Consider the following 14,233-nt stretch of genomic DNA (forward strand, 5'->3'; position numbering starts at 1 on the left):
CACCTAAGAACAACAGAAATAATGTGCGTGGTAGGCATAGAAAAGAGCATAACTATTTTATCAATCAGAGTTTAAATGTAGAAAATGGAAATCACCCTAGCTATTTTAAGCAAAAGAGGATTGAATACAGGAAATTATTTCTTAAAGTTTTGTTGGAAAGATTGAAGGGGCAGGTTTTAAGCTAGACCTGTAGCAATTACTCTGAGTACATCACTATTAAACTGGTTTTATCTCTGCCAGGGTCTGGAAGTTAGGGAATCAAAAACGACATCTGGAACTTTTAATTTCAGGAAGGTTTATATGTAGCTGTAGTCTAAGGATAAGGAAGTCACTGCTTCTGCAGTTGCCTCTTGACACTCATGAAGCTAGTGACTGAACAGTGGAGCATTAATTCAGGGAAAAAAAAAAAAACAAAACTATCTCCATGACTGGGTTGTGAGCAATAACAGCCAGTGCAGAAAGAATATGCTTCTGCCCTCCATTCTCACCCGAATGCACCAAATTGCTTTAGAACCCTAGCTGCAGGGAGTCTGGAAATAGAATTTTTAGCTTTTCAACCTGTGCAGTAGAGGAGAGCACAGAGGGAATTGGAATAGCTGCTGAATTCCAGCCCGTTGTATACATTATAGTTGTTTTAGTGTACAAAGAGATTAAAAACTGCAAACAAAACCAAACCTGTTGCCATTGAATTGATTCCAACTCATATCGACCCTAAAGACCAGAGCAGAACTGCGCATAGGGTTTCTAAGGAGCAGCTGGTAGATTTGAACTGCCGACCTTTTGCTTAGCAGCCATAGGTCTTAACCACTGTAGCACCAGCTCTCCGAAAGCTACAAGACCATGAAATAATAGGAAACATTCACTTCTAATTATAACTAAGTAACTGGTCCCAGAACAGTAAAACTGGATAAAATGTATGTTGCAACTGTTTTCAGGCATTTACCAATGATCGATGTAGTACTGTAATCCTTGATAAAAAGGGAAGCACATTAGGTGAACCCAGTGATCTCCATGGCTTTTTACCTGGGAGCACATTTCTACTGTGGAGCAAGAAGATGGGGCCCAAATGACCAGTAATTTCACTGAGTTGAGGAAGCAGAGATTGGAGTTCTGAACTGCTGACGTCGCTGGAATTTGCAGGGTAGGATACCTGAAATAGGTGCTGCATAGAGGATAGAGCCCTAGAAAACCTTTGTGGGAATTCACTGTGGACCCTGAGCCAAGGGCCAGGCTGCTTGTGTGCAGGGCAAAACTTAAGAGTAAAGTTGTGCCCTGAAGTTAGAGGCACACTCTAGGATTAAGTTCATAATTGAAATGGATCAACCCTCACAATAAAAGCAAGCATGACAGGACAAAAAGATCATCCAGGAACTTGTCTGTTAGAAAAAAAGTTCAACACCCTGACATCAATAAAAAATTACTAGACCTGTAAAGAAGCAAGAAAACACATTCCATAGTGAAGAGAAAAAGCAGTCAATAGAAATAGACCATGAGATGACTCTGCTATTGGAATTAGCAGACAGCAACTTCAAAATAGCCGTTATAAAACATGTTCAAGAGCTTAGAAGTATGGGCAAAACGAACAGATGAGGAAATCTCAGTAAATAAATAAAAACTATTTAGATAAAATAAATTTAGAACTGAAAAGTACAGTATCTGAAAGGAAAAATTCACTGGATGGGCTTAAAAGAAGATTGGAGACAGCACAAGATAGGGTCAGTGAACTTGAGGGCAAATCAGTAGAAATTATCCAATATGAAAACAGGGAGGAAAAAATGGAAGAATTAATGGAGTCTCAGAGATCTTTGGGACAACATCAGTAGTGTAACATATATGTAATTGGAGCCCCCAAAAGGAGAGAGACAATGGCACATAAAAATAAATAAATAAAACAAAATAAAGGCTGAAATTTTCCCAAATTTGATTTAAAAAATAAAATATACAGATCCAAGAAAATCAGACCCCAAATAGGATAACCCACATGCACATAAAACCAACAGTCAAATACAACGTTGAAAAACTACTGAGAAAACCTTGACAGCAACCAGAGAAAAACATGTTGTATAAGAAGAACAGTGATATAATTAGGAGCTGCCTTTTCATCAGAAAAAATACTAAAAGTGTTAACAAAGGATGCTCTTCAATCGAAGGGAAATGATACCAGATAAAAATTCTAATCTACAGAAAAGGAATAGAGAGCACCAGATATGACAAATATGTAGATAAATATAGATTTTTTTTTCTTCTTGTAATTCCTTTAAATGACATATGTCTTTAAAGAAAAATGATAATATATTAAGGGTTTATTACATATGTAGAGTAATATATATGATACAACACCATAAAGGACGGGATAAAAAGTTCTTAACAACTCAGCAAAAAAATATAAAGGGAATAACTACTGATATACAGATGAATCTCAGACATTATGCTGAGCAAGAGAAGCTGAAAACTTAAAAAAAAAAAAAAAAAGATACCATATGATTTCATTTATGTGAAGTTGGAGAATAGACAAAACTAATTTACAGGTGGAAAATCATCAGAAAAATGGTTTCTTCTGAAGAGGGTGTGGGGAAACCTGAGATATGATCATAAAAGTGTGTTTTACGTGGATGTATTTGTTTGTCACAGCTTACAGAATTGTTCACTTAAATTTTTAGTTTACTGTATATGAAATTTTACCTAGAAAGAAAAGTACTGTAAACAAAATTCCACATTCCTTCCTGAGGAAAAGCTTTTAGTAAACTACAAGTAGATGAATTTTTCCTAAAAAATAACATCAAAAGATGGATATACATGTTTGTGTGTGTTGCGTATGTATAATAAAGTACATAGGGAGTAGAGTTATGGGTACTTTCTAGACATAGCCAAATACCTCGCAGGATTGAAGGCTTAGGACCATAGTCTCGTGGGACAGCTTGGTCAGTTGTGTCCCTGGTCACTACCGACCATTGTGACTAGGGACTCAATAGATGGTCCTGGATAGAATGGGAGAAAAATGTAGAACAAAACTCAAAATCCTAAAAAAGACCAGACTTCTCGGACCCGTAGAGACTAGAGGTATCCCCGAGACTATTGCCCTGAGTTACACTTTAAAATTGGAACTGAAGCCACTCCAAGAGGTAACCTTTTAGCCAAATAACAGATTGGCTCATAAAAAATATCACTCCTGAGTACTATGCTCCTTTAAATAATCATCTGTATGAGACCAAACGGTCAACATTTACCCTGAAGCAAAGATGAGAAGGTAAGGGGGGTGGGGGCAGGGAAGCTAGGTTGTTGGAAACACAGAACAAGCAGAATGGAAATAATGAGAATGCTGACACATTATGAAAGGTGTCACCAATGGCATTGAACATACGTATAGAAATTGCTAAATGGGAACCTAATTTGCTGTGTAAACTTTCACCAAAAATACCATGTTAAGAAAAAACACCAAAAGGAATTTTAAAATAGCTATATAGGAATTTTGCATTAGGAGCAAAGAATCAGACAGGTACAGAGTTAAAAGCACAAGAGTTTTGACAAACACACCAAAGTACATCCAGGAAAATTTGAATAATGGAGTAGTTTTAGGGAAACACCTGTAGACATGATACTGTGACTGCTTTATGAAGTCGTTGGCCAGGTTATTCATTACTCTGAATGGATCTGGAGCTAGAACTGGATGCAGATGGAGAAGTTAAGGTATAAAAAAGGATTTAAAAGTCATTAGTTTGTTAAGAAATTATAAAAAATCTGAACTTGCCTGAAAGTAATCTTAAAGTGAATGGCAATTCAGGACAGGTTTTCTGTCAGTTCTCTAGGTTAAAGGGACAAAGAGAAATCATCAAGGAAACACAGATGTTTATATAAGTAAAGGAAAAGTTAAAATTTGACAACTGCTGCTTAACCCAAAACTCTGGATCCTAGCCTTCGCCAGTGCTCTGACCCCTAATTATTAAAGCTGTCCCTTCTTGTTTGTAATAAATTACTTCCTAGAGTTGGGTTTTTTGTATGCTATTAGGTATGTTCATCAAATTCCAAGCAAATCACTAGCTAAGCAATCTGTTGTGTTTGAACTGTATCTTTCTCTTGTATTTGACTTTGCAAAACATTCATAGAGGTATGGTGACCATATAATTTATTGTCCAAACAGATGTACTTTTGAGAGTAAAAGGGGACACTATTAATAAATGAACCAGTTTAATAAGTGTAAATGCACACTGTCCTGGCCTAACTAGAATGTATGTTCATCGTACGTAAAGAATGTTTTTCTTATGTAAATAGTCTCAGAGCCTTAAGATATTGCTGTTAACCAGAATAACAGGTTTTTCTTTTCTTTTTTTTTCATTGTGTATTAGGTGAAATCTAATTTACAGAGCAAATTAGATTCCCATTCGATAGTTTGCATATGAAGTATTTCATGGCCTTGATTTCATTCCCCACAATATGTCAGCCATCTCGCCATTTCTGCCCTGGGTTTCCTATTGCCTTTTGTCCAGATTTTCTACCCTTCCTGCCTTCTCATCTTTGCTTCTGGGCAGATATCACCCTTTTGATCTTGTGTAATTGATTGTTCTAAGGAGCACTTTCCTCTTGCGTGTTATTGCTTATTTTACGGGCTTGTCTATTGTTTGGCTGAAAGGTGGTCTCTGGGAATGGCTTCATTTCCAGGTCAAAAGGATGTCTTAGGGCCATAATCTAGGGGATTCCTCCAGTCTCTGTCAGACAAGAAAGTCTGGTCTTTTTCGTGAATTTGATTTTTTGTTCTACATTCTTCCACTCCGCAGAACCCTTTGTTGTGATCCTAGTCAGAGTGGTCGGTAGTGGTAGCCAGGTGCCATCTAGTTCTTCTGGTCTCAGGGTCAAGTAGGCTGTGGTTCATGTGGTCCATTAGTCCTTTGGACTAATTGCTTCCTTGAGTATTTGGTTTCTTTCATTCTCCTTTGCTCTGGATGGGAAGAGTCCAATAGTTGTATCTTAGCTTGCCGCTCACAAGCTTTTAAGATCCCAGATGCTACTCACCAAAGCAGGATGCAGAATATTGTCTTTTTGAACTATGTTATGGCAGTTGACGTAGATGTCCCCCAAGTCTATGGTTCCTTGCCTTCAAGCCTAGGAATTTTATCCCGTGCAGTGTTTGGTTATGTCTAAGAGGTTTTCCTGACTCTGCTCTTTGTGTGCTTTGTTGTCTATAGTAATACACGAAGAGCACCTACAGCCATGTATATAGAAGTATCTCCCACCAAGCCTGTATCTGCCAGTGGGTGTGCTCCCTTACACCCTCCCACACCTCTTGGCATATCTACCTACCTGTTTATCCATTTGTAAATTATTGTTTGTTAATACCATTGTTGCAAGATTGTCTGTGCTATAGTAGTTACGTAGTTGTGCTTTATTCTTGAGTTCCTCTCAGTATCCTTATCCTCTCTTGCCCTGGTTATGTTGTACTGACTTCTCTCATATTGTTTTTTTTTTCTTGTATTTTAATGGGTAGGATAGTTAGTCTCCTTTGTGGTTACCTTAATATTTACCCCTGTTTTTCTAAGTTTAAATCTAACTTTTATTTCTTTGTATCGCCTTGTCTTCCTTTCCATATGAAAGATCTATGACTACATTTCTTAGTCCCTCTTTTTTGTTTTAAGGTTGTCTTCTTTTACATGATATCGCTGTTTCCCTGTTTTGAGCATTTTTTAATCTTGATTTATTTTTGTGATTTCCCTGTCTGAGTTGACATCTGATTGCTCTGTCCAGTGTTCTAGTCTTGGGATGATACCTGATATTATTGATTTTCTAACCGAAGAACTCCCTTTAGTATTTCTTGTAGTTTTGGTTTGGTTTTTATGAATTCCCTAAACTTTAATTTGGAAATGTCCTAATTTCACCTTCATATTTGAGACAGTTTTGCTGGATATATGATTCTTGGCTGGCAGTTTTTTCCTTCAATGCTTTATATAAGTCATCCCATTGCCTTCTTGCCTGCATGGTTTCTGCTGAGTAGTCTGAACTTATTGGCCCTCCTTTGTAGGTGACTTTTTGTTTATCTCTAGCTGCTCTTAAAATTCTGTCTTTTATCCTTGATTTTGGCAAGTTCAATTATGTCTTGGTGACTTTCTTTAAAATCTGCCTTATGTGGAGTACGATGAGCATCTTGGATAGATATCGTCTTTCACTATATCAGGGAAGTTTTCTGCCAACAAATCTTCAGGAATTCTCTCTGTATTTTCTGTTATCCCTCCCTGCTCTGGTACTCTGATCATTCGTAGGTTATTTCTGATAGAGTCCCACATGATTCTTAAGGTTTCTTCATTTTTTTAAATTCTTTTATCTGATTTTTCTTCAAATATATTGTGCCAAGTGTTTTATCTTCAAGCTCACCAGTTCTGCCTTCCACTTGCTCAATTCTCCTCTGACTTTCTATTGAGTTGTCTAATTCTGTAATTTTATTGTTATTCTTCTGAATTTCTGATTGCTGCCTCTCTATGGATTCTTGTAGTTTATTAAATTTTTCATTATGTTCTTGAATAACCTTTTTAATTTCTTCAACTGTTATATCTGTGTGTTCCTTGGCTTGTTCTGCGTATTGCCTGATCTCTTTCCTGATGTCTCGAAGGGTTCTGTGTGTTAACCTTTTGTATTCTGTATCTGGTAATTCCAGGAAGGCACTTTCATGTACCAGATCCCTTGATTCTTTGTTTTGAGAGCTTATTGAAGCTATCATGGTATGTTTCTTTATGCAATTTGATATTTACTGTTGTCTCCAAGCAATTTATAAGTTATTTATTTTATGTTTGCTTACTGTATCATAGCTTCTTGCTTTGTTTTGATACGCCTAAATGGATTGCTTGAGTGAGCTAGCTTGATTATTTTCTCCTTTGAAGCTCTGACGTCCTGTCACCAGATGGCTAGAGCTGTTACCAGGTATATTAGTTTAGGAGTCCATTCACTTTTCTTGTATGGATTCAGCTTAGGTGTCCAGGTAGCTGGTCATCAAGTGTGTGGTACGGTCTCCGTCCTACAGTCTTAGAGGGACAGAGATAATTGGTGTAGGTACTGGTATCTGGTTGCAGCAGGGGGTCACGCTATGAACAAGGCAGGGGGCTGAGAATCGTCTCCCAAGTGTCTCTGAGGAAAGCACATCCCTCTTCCCTAGAGCGTACGGGTGGGTGGGTTCTTCAGACGGACCATGGGCACCCAGTGCTTTTGATTGTAAGGACTGGGAGGTACCAGCTATCCTTGGACCCCTGTTGCTGGTGGCTGGGTGACCTGAGTGGAGCCACCAGTCTTTAGGCTCCTGATGTCGATAGGTGAGAACCCTGTTTAATAGGCAAAGTGGTGTCAAATATCAAACACCCACCTCTCTACCACACAGCTGAAACAGTTGCAGTCTGGGGTCTGTTCTCCCGAAATAGGCCCACAGTGGTCCATGCAGGAGGGAAGGGTATTCAAAGTCCACGGACCGTTTATGCCTGGACAGGAGCTGCTTCTGTCCTGAGCTCCCCAGGTTAGTGGAGCTGACAAATTATCTTTTCCCCCAACTGAGAATTTATTCCTTCTCCAAGGCCAAGAGAATGATTCCCAGTGCTCAACGGGGCCTTTCTCAGGCCCAGGGAAATCAACAGCCTCTGAAGCTGGCCTGAGGGCGGGGGGCACAGTAAAATATACACAAGTACTTAGCTTTTGCCGAGAGCTCTGTTCTCTGGTCCCAGAGGTATGAGTAGGCTGTGCAGCTGGCTGCTTCTCCCTGTGCAGCTGAACACTACTACCAGCCCACGACAGCTGCTGCCGGGCAAGGTGTCTGAGGGATCCCGGTGGTTCAGTTCTGGCAACTCCTCTCCGCTTCTGAACCATCTCTTCCACCCCCCTGCCACTTAGTCTGTTTTCTGACTTTACCGTTGATGTTCAGGGCTCCTAGCTTTTCATAAATATAATCATTTCACTTGTTTTTTGGGGTCTTTTTTGTCAGAGAGATCACCGGTAGTGTCTGGCTATTCTACCATCTTGGCCCTGCCTCTCACTTCTCCTATATTGTGTATTGCCTTTCCCTTCACCAACATTAACACGTCTTCTATCTGTTTGGTAATTTTCCTTCCCTCTCCTTCGCATCCCTGGTAACTAACCATCAAAGAATGTTTTTTTTTCTTTTTTCTGTTTGTTAACCTTTTGTTGTTACTTTATAATAGTGTTCTCATTCAATATTTGTCCTTTTGTGATTGACGTGTTTCACTCAGCATAATTTTTCTTTCTTGAACTTGGCGTCCTGATCTCTTGTTAGCTGCCATCAAATCAGCTCCCAATTCATGGTGACCCCATGCACAATGGAATTAAATGTTGCCAGTCCTGTGCCAATCCCATGATCAATTGTAGATTGGACTCTTGTGATCCATAGAGTTTTCCTTGGCTGTTGTTCAGAAGTAGATTGCCAGGTCTTTCTTTCTAGTTCATCTTAGCCTGGAAGCTCTGCTTAAACCCATTCATCAGCATCATAGCAGCATGCAAGCCTCCACTGACGCATGGGCGGTGGCTGTACATGAGATGCACTGGCTGGGAATTGAACCTGAATCTCTCGCATGGAGGGCGGGAATTCTACCACTGAACCAACACTTTTTCTTCTGAGTGCTCATTTGTACTAACTTAGGTTGCTGCTTTTGTTTTTGTTTTGTTAACTTTGCATTATCAACACAAGCAATCCAATACAGAAATGGCTGTCAAGGAGAAGGCTGCATTAGAGAGAGAGGGCTCAGAGAGACACTGAAACTTTTGTTTCCATATCTTGTGTATTTTTTGATCTTCTATTCCTTATCTGCTGCCTTCTTTTGTGTTAAATATTTTTTCGTGTAAATTTTAATTTCTCTTGATATTTTTAGTTATATGTGTTAAGTTTTTCTTTTTAAGTGGTTGCTCTAGCAATTACGATATGTATTTTTAATGTAATCACAACCTATTTGAAGTTAATACTGACTTAATTCTAGTAAAATATAGCAGCTGTAGTCCAATATAGCTCCATTTCCTTCCTGTTCCATTTTGTAATTTTTATACCTGTGATAAACCAAACAATGTAATTATTGCTATAATTTTTTTTTTTTTAAATGAAGAAAGTAGAAAAAAATGTTTGTGTGTGTGTGCAAAGCTCTTTATATTCACCCACTTATTTACCATTTCTGGTGCTCTTCTTCCCTGGCTGTGGTGTCATTTCCTTTTATCCTGAAGTTTTTGTTGTTGTTCTGTTAGGCAGCAAAAAAATTGTTGGTTTTTGTTCATCTGGGAATGTCTTTATTTCTTCTTTAGCTTGGAAGAATAGCTTCGTAGAATAGAAATTCTTGGTTGGTGGTGTTTTTCTTGTCAGCACACTGAATATGTCATTCTCCTGCCTTCTGACCTTCATTGTTTCTGATGAGAAGTTACCCGTTAATCGCATGGTTGTTTTCTTGTATGTGATGAATTACTTTTCTCTTACTGCTTTCAATATTCTTTGTCCTTGGATTTTAGAAGTTTAACCATGATGTGTTTAGCTGTGGTACTCTGTGTGTTTATCCTACTTGGGGTTCATTAAGCTTTTTGGCTCTGTAGATTCATTTTTCCATCACATTTGGGAGGTTTTTGGCCATTATTTCTTAAATTTTTTTTTCTGCTCTTTTCTCTTTCCTTCCTTCTGGTACTCCCAGTTACAAGTGCACTTGACATCTTACAGGTTTCTGAGGTGCTGTTCATTTTTCTTTAATCTTATTTCTGTCCTTTGGATTGGATAATATCTATTGATTTGTATTCAATATATCAGAATATAGAGTTGCTAAAATGTATTATCTAAAGTTTTCACTGAGTCTTTATTTTGCTATCCCAAATCTGCTGTTGAGCTCCTCTGGTGAATTTTTCCTTTCAGTTATTATATTCTTTAACTCTAGAGTTTATATTTGTTTCTTTTGTATAGTTTTTATTTCTCTCTTGAGATTCCTTACTGAATCATTATCAGCATATTTTCCTACTTCTTTGAAAATGTTTATAATACCCACTTTTTGAAGTCTTTGCTAAATCTAATATCTCTGTCCATTTCTGTTCACTACACTTTCCTGAGTAAGGGTTACATTTTCCTGTTTCTTTATATGTCTAGTAATTTCCGGTTAAAATGTAGATATTTTATATAATGTTGCAACTCTGTGTTCTGATTTTTTTTTTCTTTTGACAGTTATTGGGTTTGTTTTAGTAACTTGCTTGTGAAACCACTAATGTCTCTGCCCAGCTTTTTAATTCTTATTTTTATTTCTAAGCTTGGCTCCCTAGGGGTCAACCCTGTGTCTGCATTATCTTAGTGGTCAGCAAATGATTTGAGAAGAGGTTGTGCTCAAACACATCAAACCTGAAAGGCCTCCAGTTGATCTGTGTGTGGGTTGGTGAACACATTCAAAGTTGCTGTAAGTTCTAAAGTCATCCTTAGTTTTTACTTTTTGCCACACTCTCTCAGATAATTTCCCAGGTAGCCAGGGATGTATAGAGAACTTATCTCAGCCCTCTTATGGCTCTCTCATTCCAGGATCTCCCTGTTAAGTTTCTCACTAGTCTACTGCTCACCCCAGCCCATTCCACTATGTTGGGCTTACAAAACTATGGGTTTTTCCTGTTTATTTTTTTGATCAAGTTCACCAGTTTTAACTGGCAAAGCCACAGGTTTTTGCCCTTTGGCCTACACTGAGTCTGCCCCTTCTGACAGCAATACTACTGGTTTTCGTGGCTAGCCCTACATTATTAAAACTACCATTCTCGCCAACCAAGGTGGTGGTGGTGGGGTGGAGGTAAGAATAGCCTTATGTAGAAGGACCACTGACTCCTGTCCTTACCTGAAGCTCTAGACAATTTTCAACGGTGAACATTTCTGAATTTCTTATTTGCACATGATTAGTTTTCTAGTGCCCTAAAATGGTTGATTTTGGCAATTTTGTTCAAATTTATATTTGTCTTTTGCAGAGAGAAATCAGCAACCTCTTCACACCGACATAACTGGAAGTCCCTTTATATCTTTGTTCATTCAGCTGTATTTATCATTCATGACTTTTATATCCCTATCCATTTTTCTCTTAATTGATTTGTCAGGAACTAAAAGTGATATTTTAGCCCTCTGCTACCGATGTGTTTTTATCAATTGATCCTTTTACTTTAATTTTTTGTGTTGAGTATTTCTGTGTTCTATTAAAATATTGTTTATTGTATTTTTTTTTGTCAAAATAAAATGTCCCTTTGCCTAATTTAATGCCATAAATTCTGCTGTTCTTGTAGTTATCACTCAAAATTCTGCTATTACAGTTTTCACTCATGTTGAGTGTTTGGATTTTCCTGATGTAATTTCAGAGTGGACTTAACTAATAGTGACACAATGGGCATCTGGGTAAGTGGTCTCCAAGACCACCCCCGGCTTGGGTGATTCACAGGATTCAGCATATAGTTATGCTTACCATGGTGAAGGTTTATTACAGTGAAAGGATTAAATAAAAAACAAACTAGCAAAAGGAAAAGGTACATGGGGTGAAACGTGGAAGAAACCAGGCACAAGCTTGCAAGAGTCCTCTCCCAGTGGAAGTCACACACACACAAGCCATGCTAAATTCTCGTCGGCATCAGGTTGTAACAGCACGTGTGAAATGTTTTCTACCGAGAAGCTCATTAGAGATGCAGTGCCCGGGATTTTTAGTGGGGCCCAGTCACATACCTAGGTTCCAAACTCCCAGAAAGAGAGTAGGTGTTTAGAATAAACCACGTTGCACAAACACAGTCTAGGCACAGTAAACCACTCTTATCAGTTAGAGAACAGTGGGAATATTCCTGAAATCCAAGTCATCAGATGCCCACCAGCTACCAGTCTTTCAGGCAGGCCTTTCTAAGGATAGCAGTTTCAGGCCTGTTGTGTTAACTCTTTTCTGCACAGCATCCTTGTTGTTGTCTTTTTTTTTTTAATTGAACTACTACTGTTTCGCTCATGAGTATAATGAAAAAATTCTTTTACTTGGCTTTTTTTTTTTCAACTTTGGCTTCAAAGCAATTATTTTAAAATATTTTTACCTTTAAAAACAACTTGTTAGCTTAATAGTTATATGATCTTCTTTATACAGCAAATTATTTGATCATCATTTGTAGCATTGTCCTTTGTTTCAAAAAAAGTTTTTTCACTAAACCTAAAATAGAGTGTGTGCCTATTTTGAAACTGTACTAGACAATAATACTGTACTTTCTGCTTTTTAAATTACATACTTGGAACAATTTTATGTTTGACGATTCTTGTATCTCCCAAACATCATAGTACCTTTGTTTCTTTTCTCAGCACGGTTACGTGGTGTTCACGATGGTCTGTTCACTGGACAAATAGATGCTGTGGATACTCTTAATGCTACTTATAGAGTGACTTTTGATAGGGCAGGGCTTGGAACCCATACCATCCCTGACTATGAAGTCCTTGTAAGTAGTATCTCATAATACATTTGTGTTTTATGCCTATTCAATATGTTATATAGAGTTTTCTGGACATTGTATTTTATGACAGAACCAAGACTTCAGGTCACAGGGGAAGAGATCCTTAGGGGTTCCCAGCCCTTCTTACTAGACCCCTCAAGCAAAAGTAAAAACTCCCTTCATTCTCAAGCTATTCTTAAAGCCGTCCACATTTTCCAGAAACTTGAAAGGGATATAGTTTGGGTTCCTCTATCCTACTGTGCCCACACAGCCTTTCAGTATGACAGAACGGTTACTCCTGACTAAATAATCTGTGGCTACAGCCTTTTTTTTAAGCCTTTATTCAGGCTGTTTTGTTAAAGTGTAGCCCTCTTGCGAATGCTTTTGAAAGTATGAAATAATACCTTGCGCTTTCAAATGTGTTCTGCTTTTCCTGAGAGAGTTGTAGGGTGAGTGTTAATTCCCCTACTTTGTGCATTATGAAACTTTGACGTAAGTATGTGAAGTAATTTATTCAAGGCTCTAGAACTGGTTCCCTACCAACCTGAGATTAGAATCCAGATCTTTTGAATTTCTGGCACAGCCTTTTAAACTACTAAACCACTCTTGATCATGCTTGATTTAGCAGTGTCATGGAAATTGGATATCGTTCTAATTAGTTAAAATAATTTTAAGAACTAAAAAATAAATAATAATGTTTATTAAAAGTGAATAATGACAAAATAGCCTCCAAGCATTACGGAAGTTAAATTGTTTATTTTTAGCTTCCCTCTTTTCCTTTCTTTGTTATAAACTTGATTTTTAAAGATTATGAACTTTTAATTAAACATCCAAATTTCTCTGTCTCCTTAGTGCAAAAATAGAAGAATCTTTTCCAATATATACTTTTTAAAAACTATGACTCCCTGTTTATTTTGAGGATTTCATTATCAAATATTCTTCATAAAGAGAAGAAATAGAGGAAAAAGATTTAGATTAAATATAGGGAAAGTACACCAACCTTAAAGTTTTACACTAAAGGATAAAATATTTAAACCTCTCCTTTCAAGAGAGAAAAGTTGCTTTTCTGTTTTATTAAAGTAATTTTCTTTTTGAGAACTCCCAAATATTTCTTAGTATCCAGATAAGGGTTTACAGTCATGCATTGCATAATGTCTGTTTAGTCAGTGTCCAGCCACGTATACTATGGTCTCGTAAGGTTATAATAGAGTTCAGAAATCTTGATCCAAGAACGGGATGTAGCGGACGTGAGATTTTAACAGCTTCCCACACGCAAAGCATGTATCCCATGTCTCTTGTATACAGAGCAGTTGTGCTGCCAGCTGCATAATGGTGCAGACATATATAATCTATAACACACACACGTCTTCATAGTCATAATAAACACCTGTTACTGGCTTGTGTGTGTACCGAACTGTACTTTTTATCATTATTTTAATGTGAGCTTTCCCTACTTACAAATAAAAAATTTACCATATGACAGCGTATGCTTTGACTTGTAGCAGCAGCATCTGATCTCGTGTATTGAGCATCTGTTGAGCATTGTAGCATTATCTCTCTGTTTAATTTTCTTTTGAAAATATTACCATGAAGTGCGTCATAGGTCCCAAAACCAGTGCTAGTGATAGCAGCAGCAAGAGGCAAAGAAGAGGTAGATTTGGAAGTAAAACAAAAGGTATCCTGTATAGCTTTGCTAAGTATATAGTGTGGTGTTCACAAACATCCAAGTCAAGCAAGATCCTATTTCACGGAATGTGTGTGGACGTTAAGCGATGCATGACTGTAATTAAATTAAGAAATATTCATATACTCTTAC

General features: G+C 37.7%; 1 protein-coding gene across 2 annotated transcripts in view; it reads left to right on the forward strand.

Moving 5' to 3' along the window:
- LIN9 (lin-9 DREAM MuvB core complex component) overlaps window positions 1-14,233 on the forward strand; it is an 86,348-nt gene that overhangs the window by 46,316 nt on the left and 25,799 nt on the right. For both annotated transcript variants that reach the window (XM_064276795.1, XM_023549337.2), the window contains one exon: window positions 12,290-12,423. In XM_064276795.1, coding sequence (XP_064132865.1) covers window positions 12,290-12,423 — 134 coding nt within the window. The remainder of the gene's footprint in view (window positions 1-12,289; window positions 12,424-14,233) is intronic.

The sequence above is a fragment of the Loxodonta africana genome, chromosome 25 (assembly GCF_030014295.1).
Source record: "Loxodonta africana isolate mLoxAfr1 chromosome 25, mLoxAfr1.hap2, whole genome shotgun sequence".
Classification (NCBI taxonomy): Eukaryota; Metazoa; Chordata; class Mammalia; order Proboscidea; family Elephantidae; genus Loxodonta; species Loxodonta africana.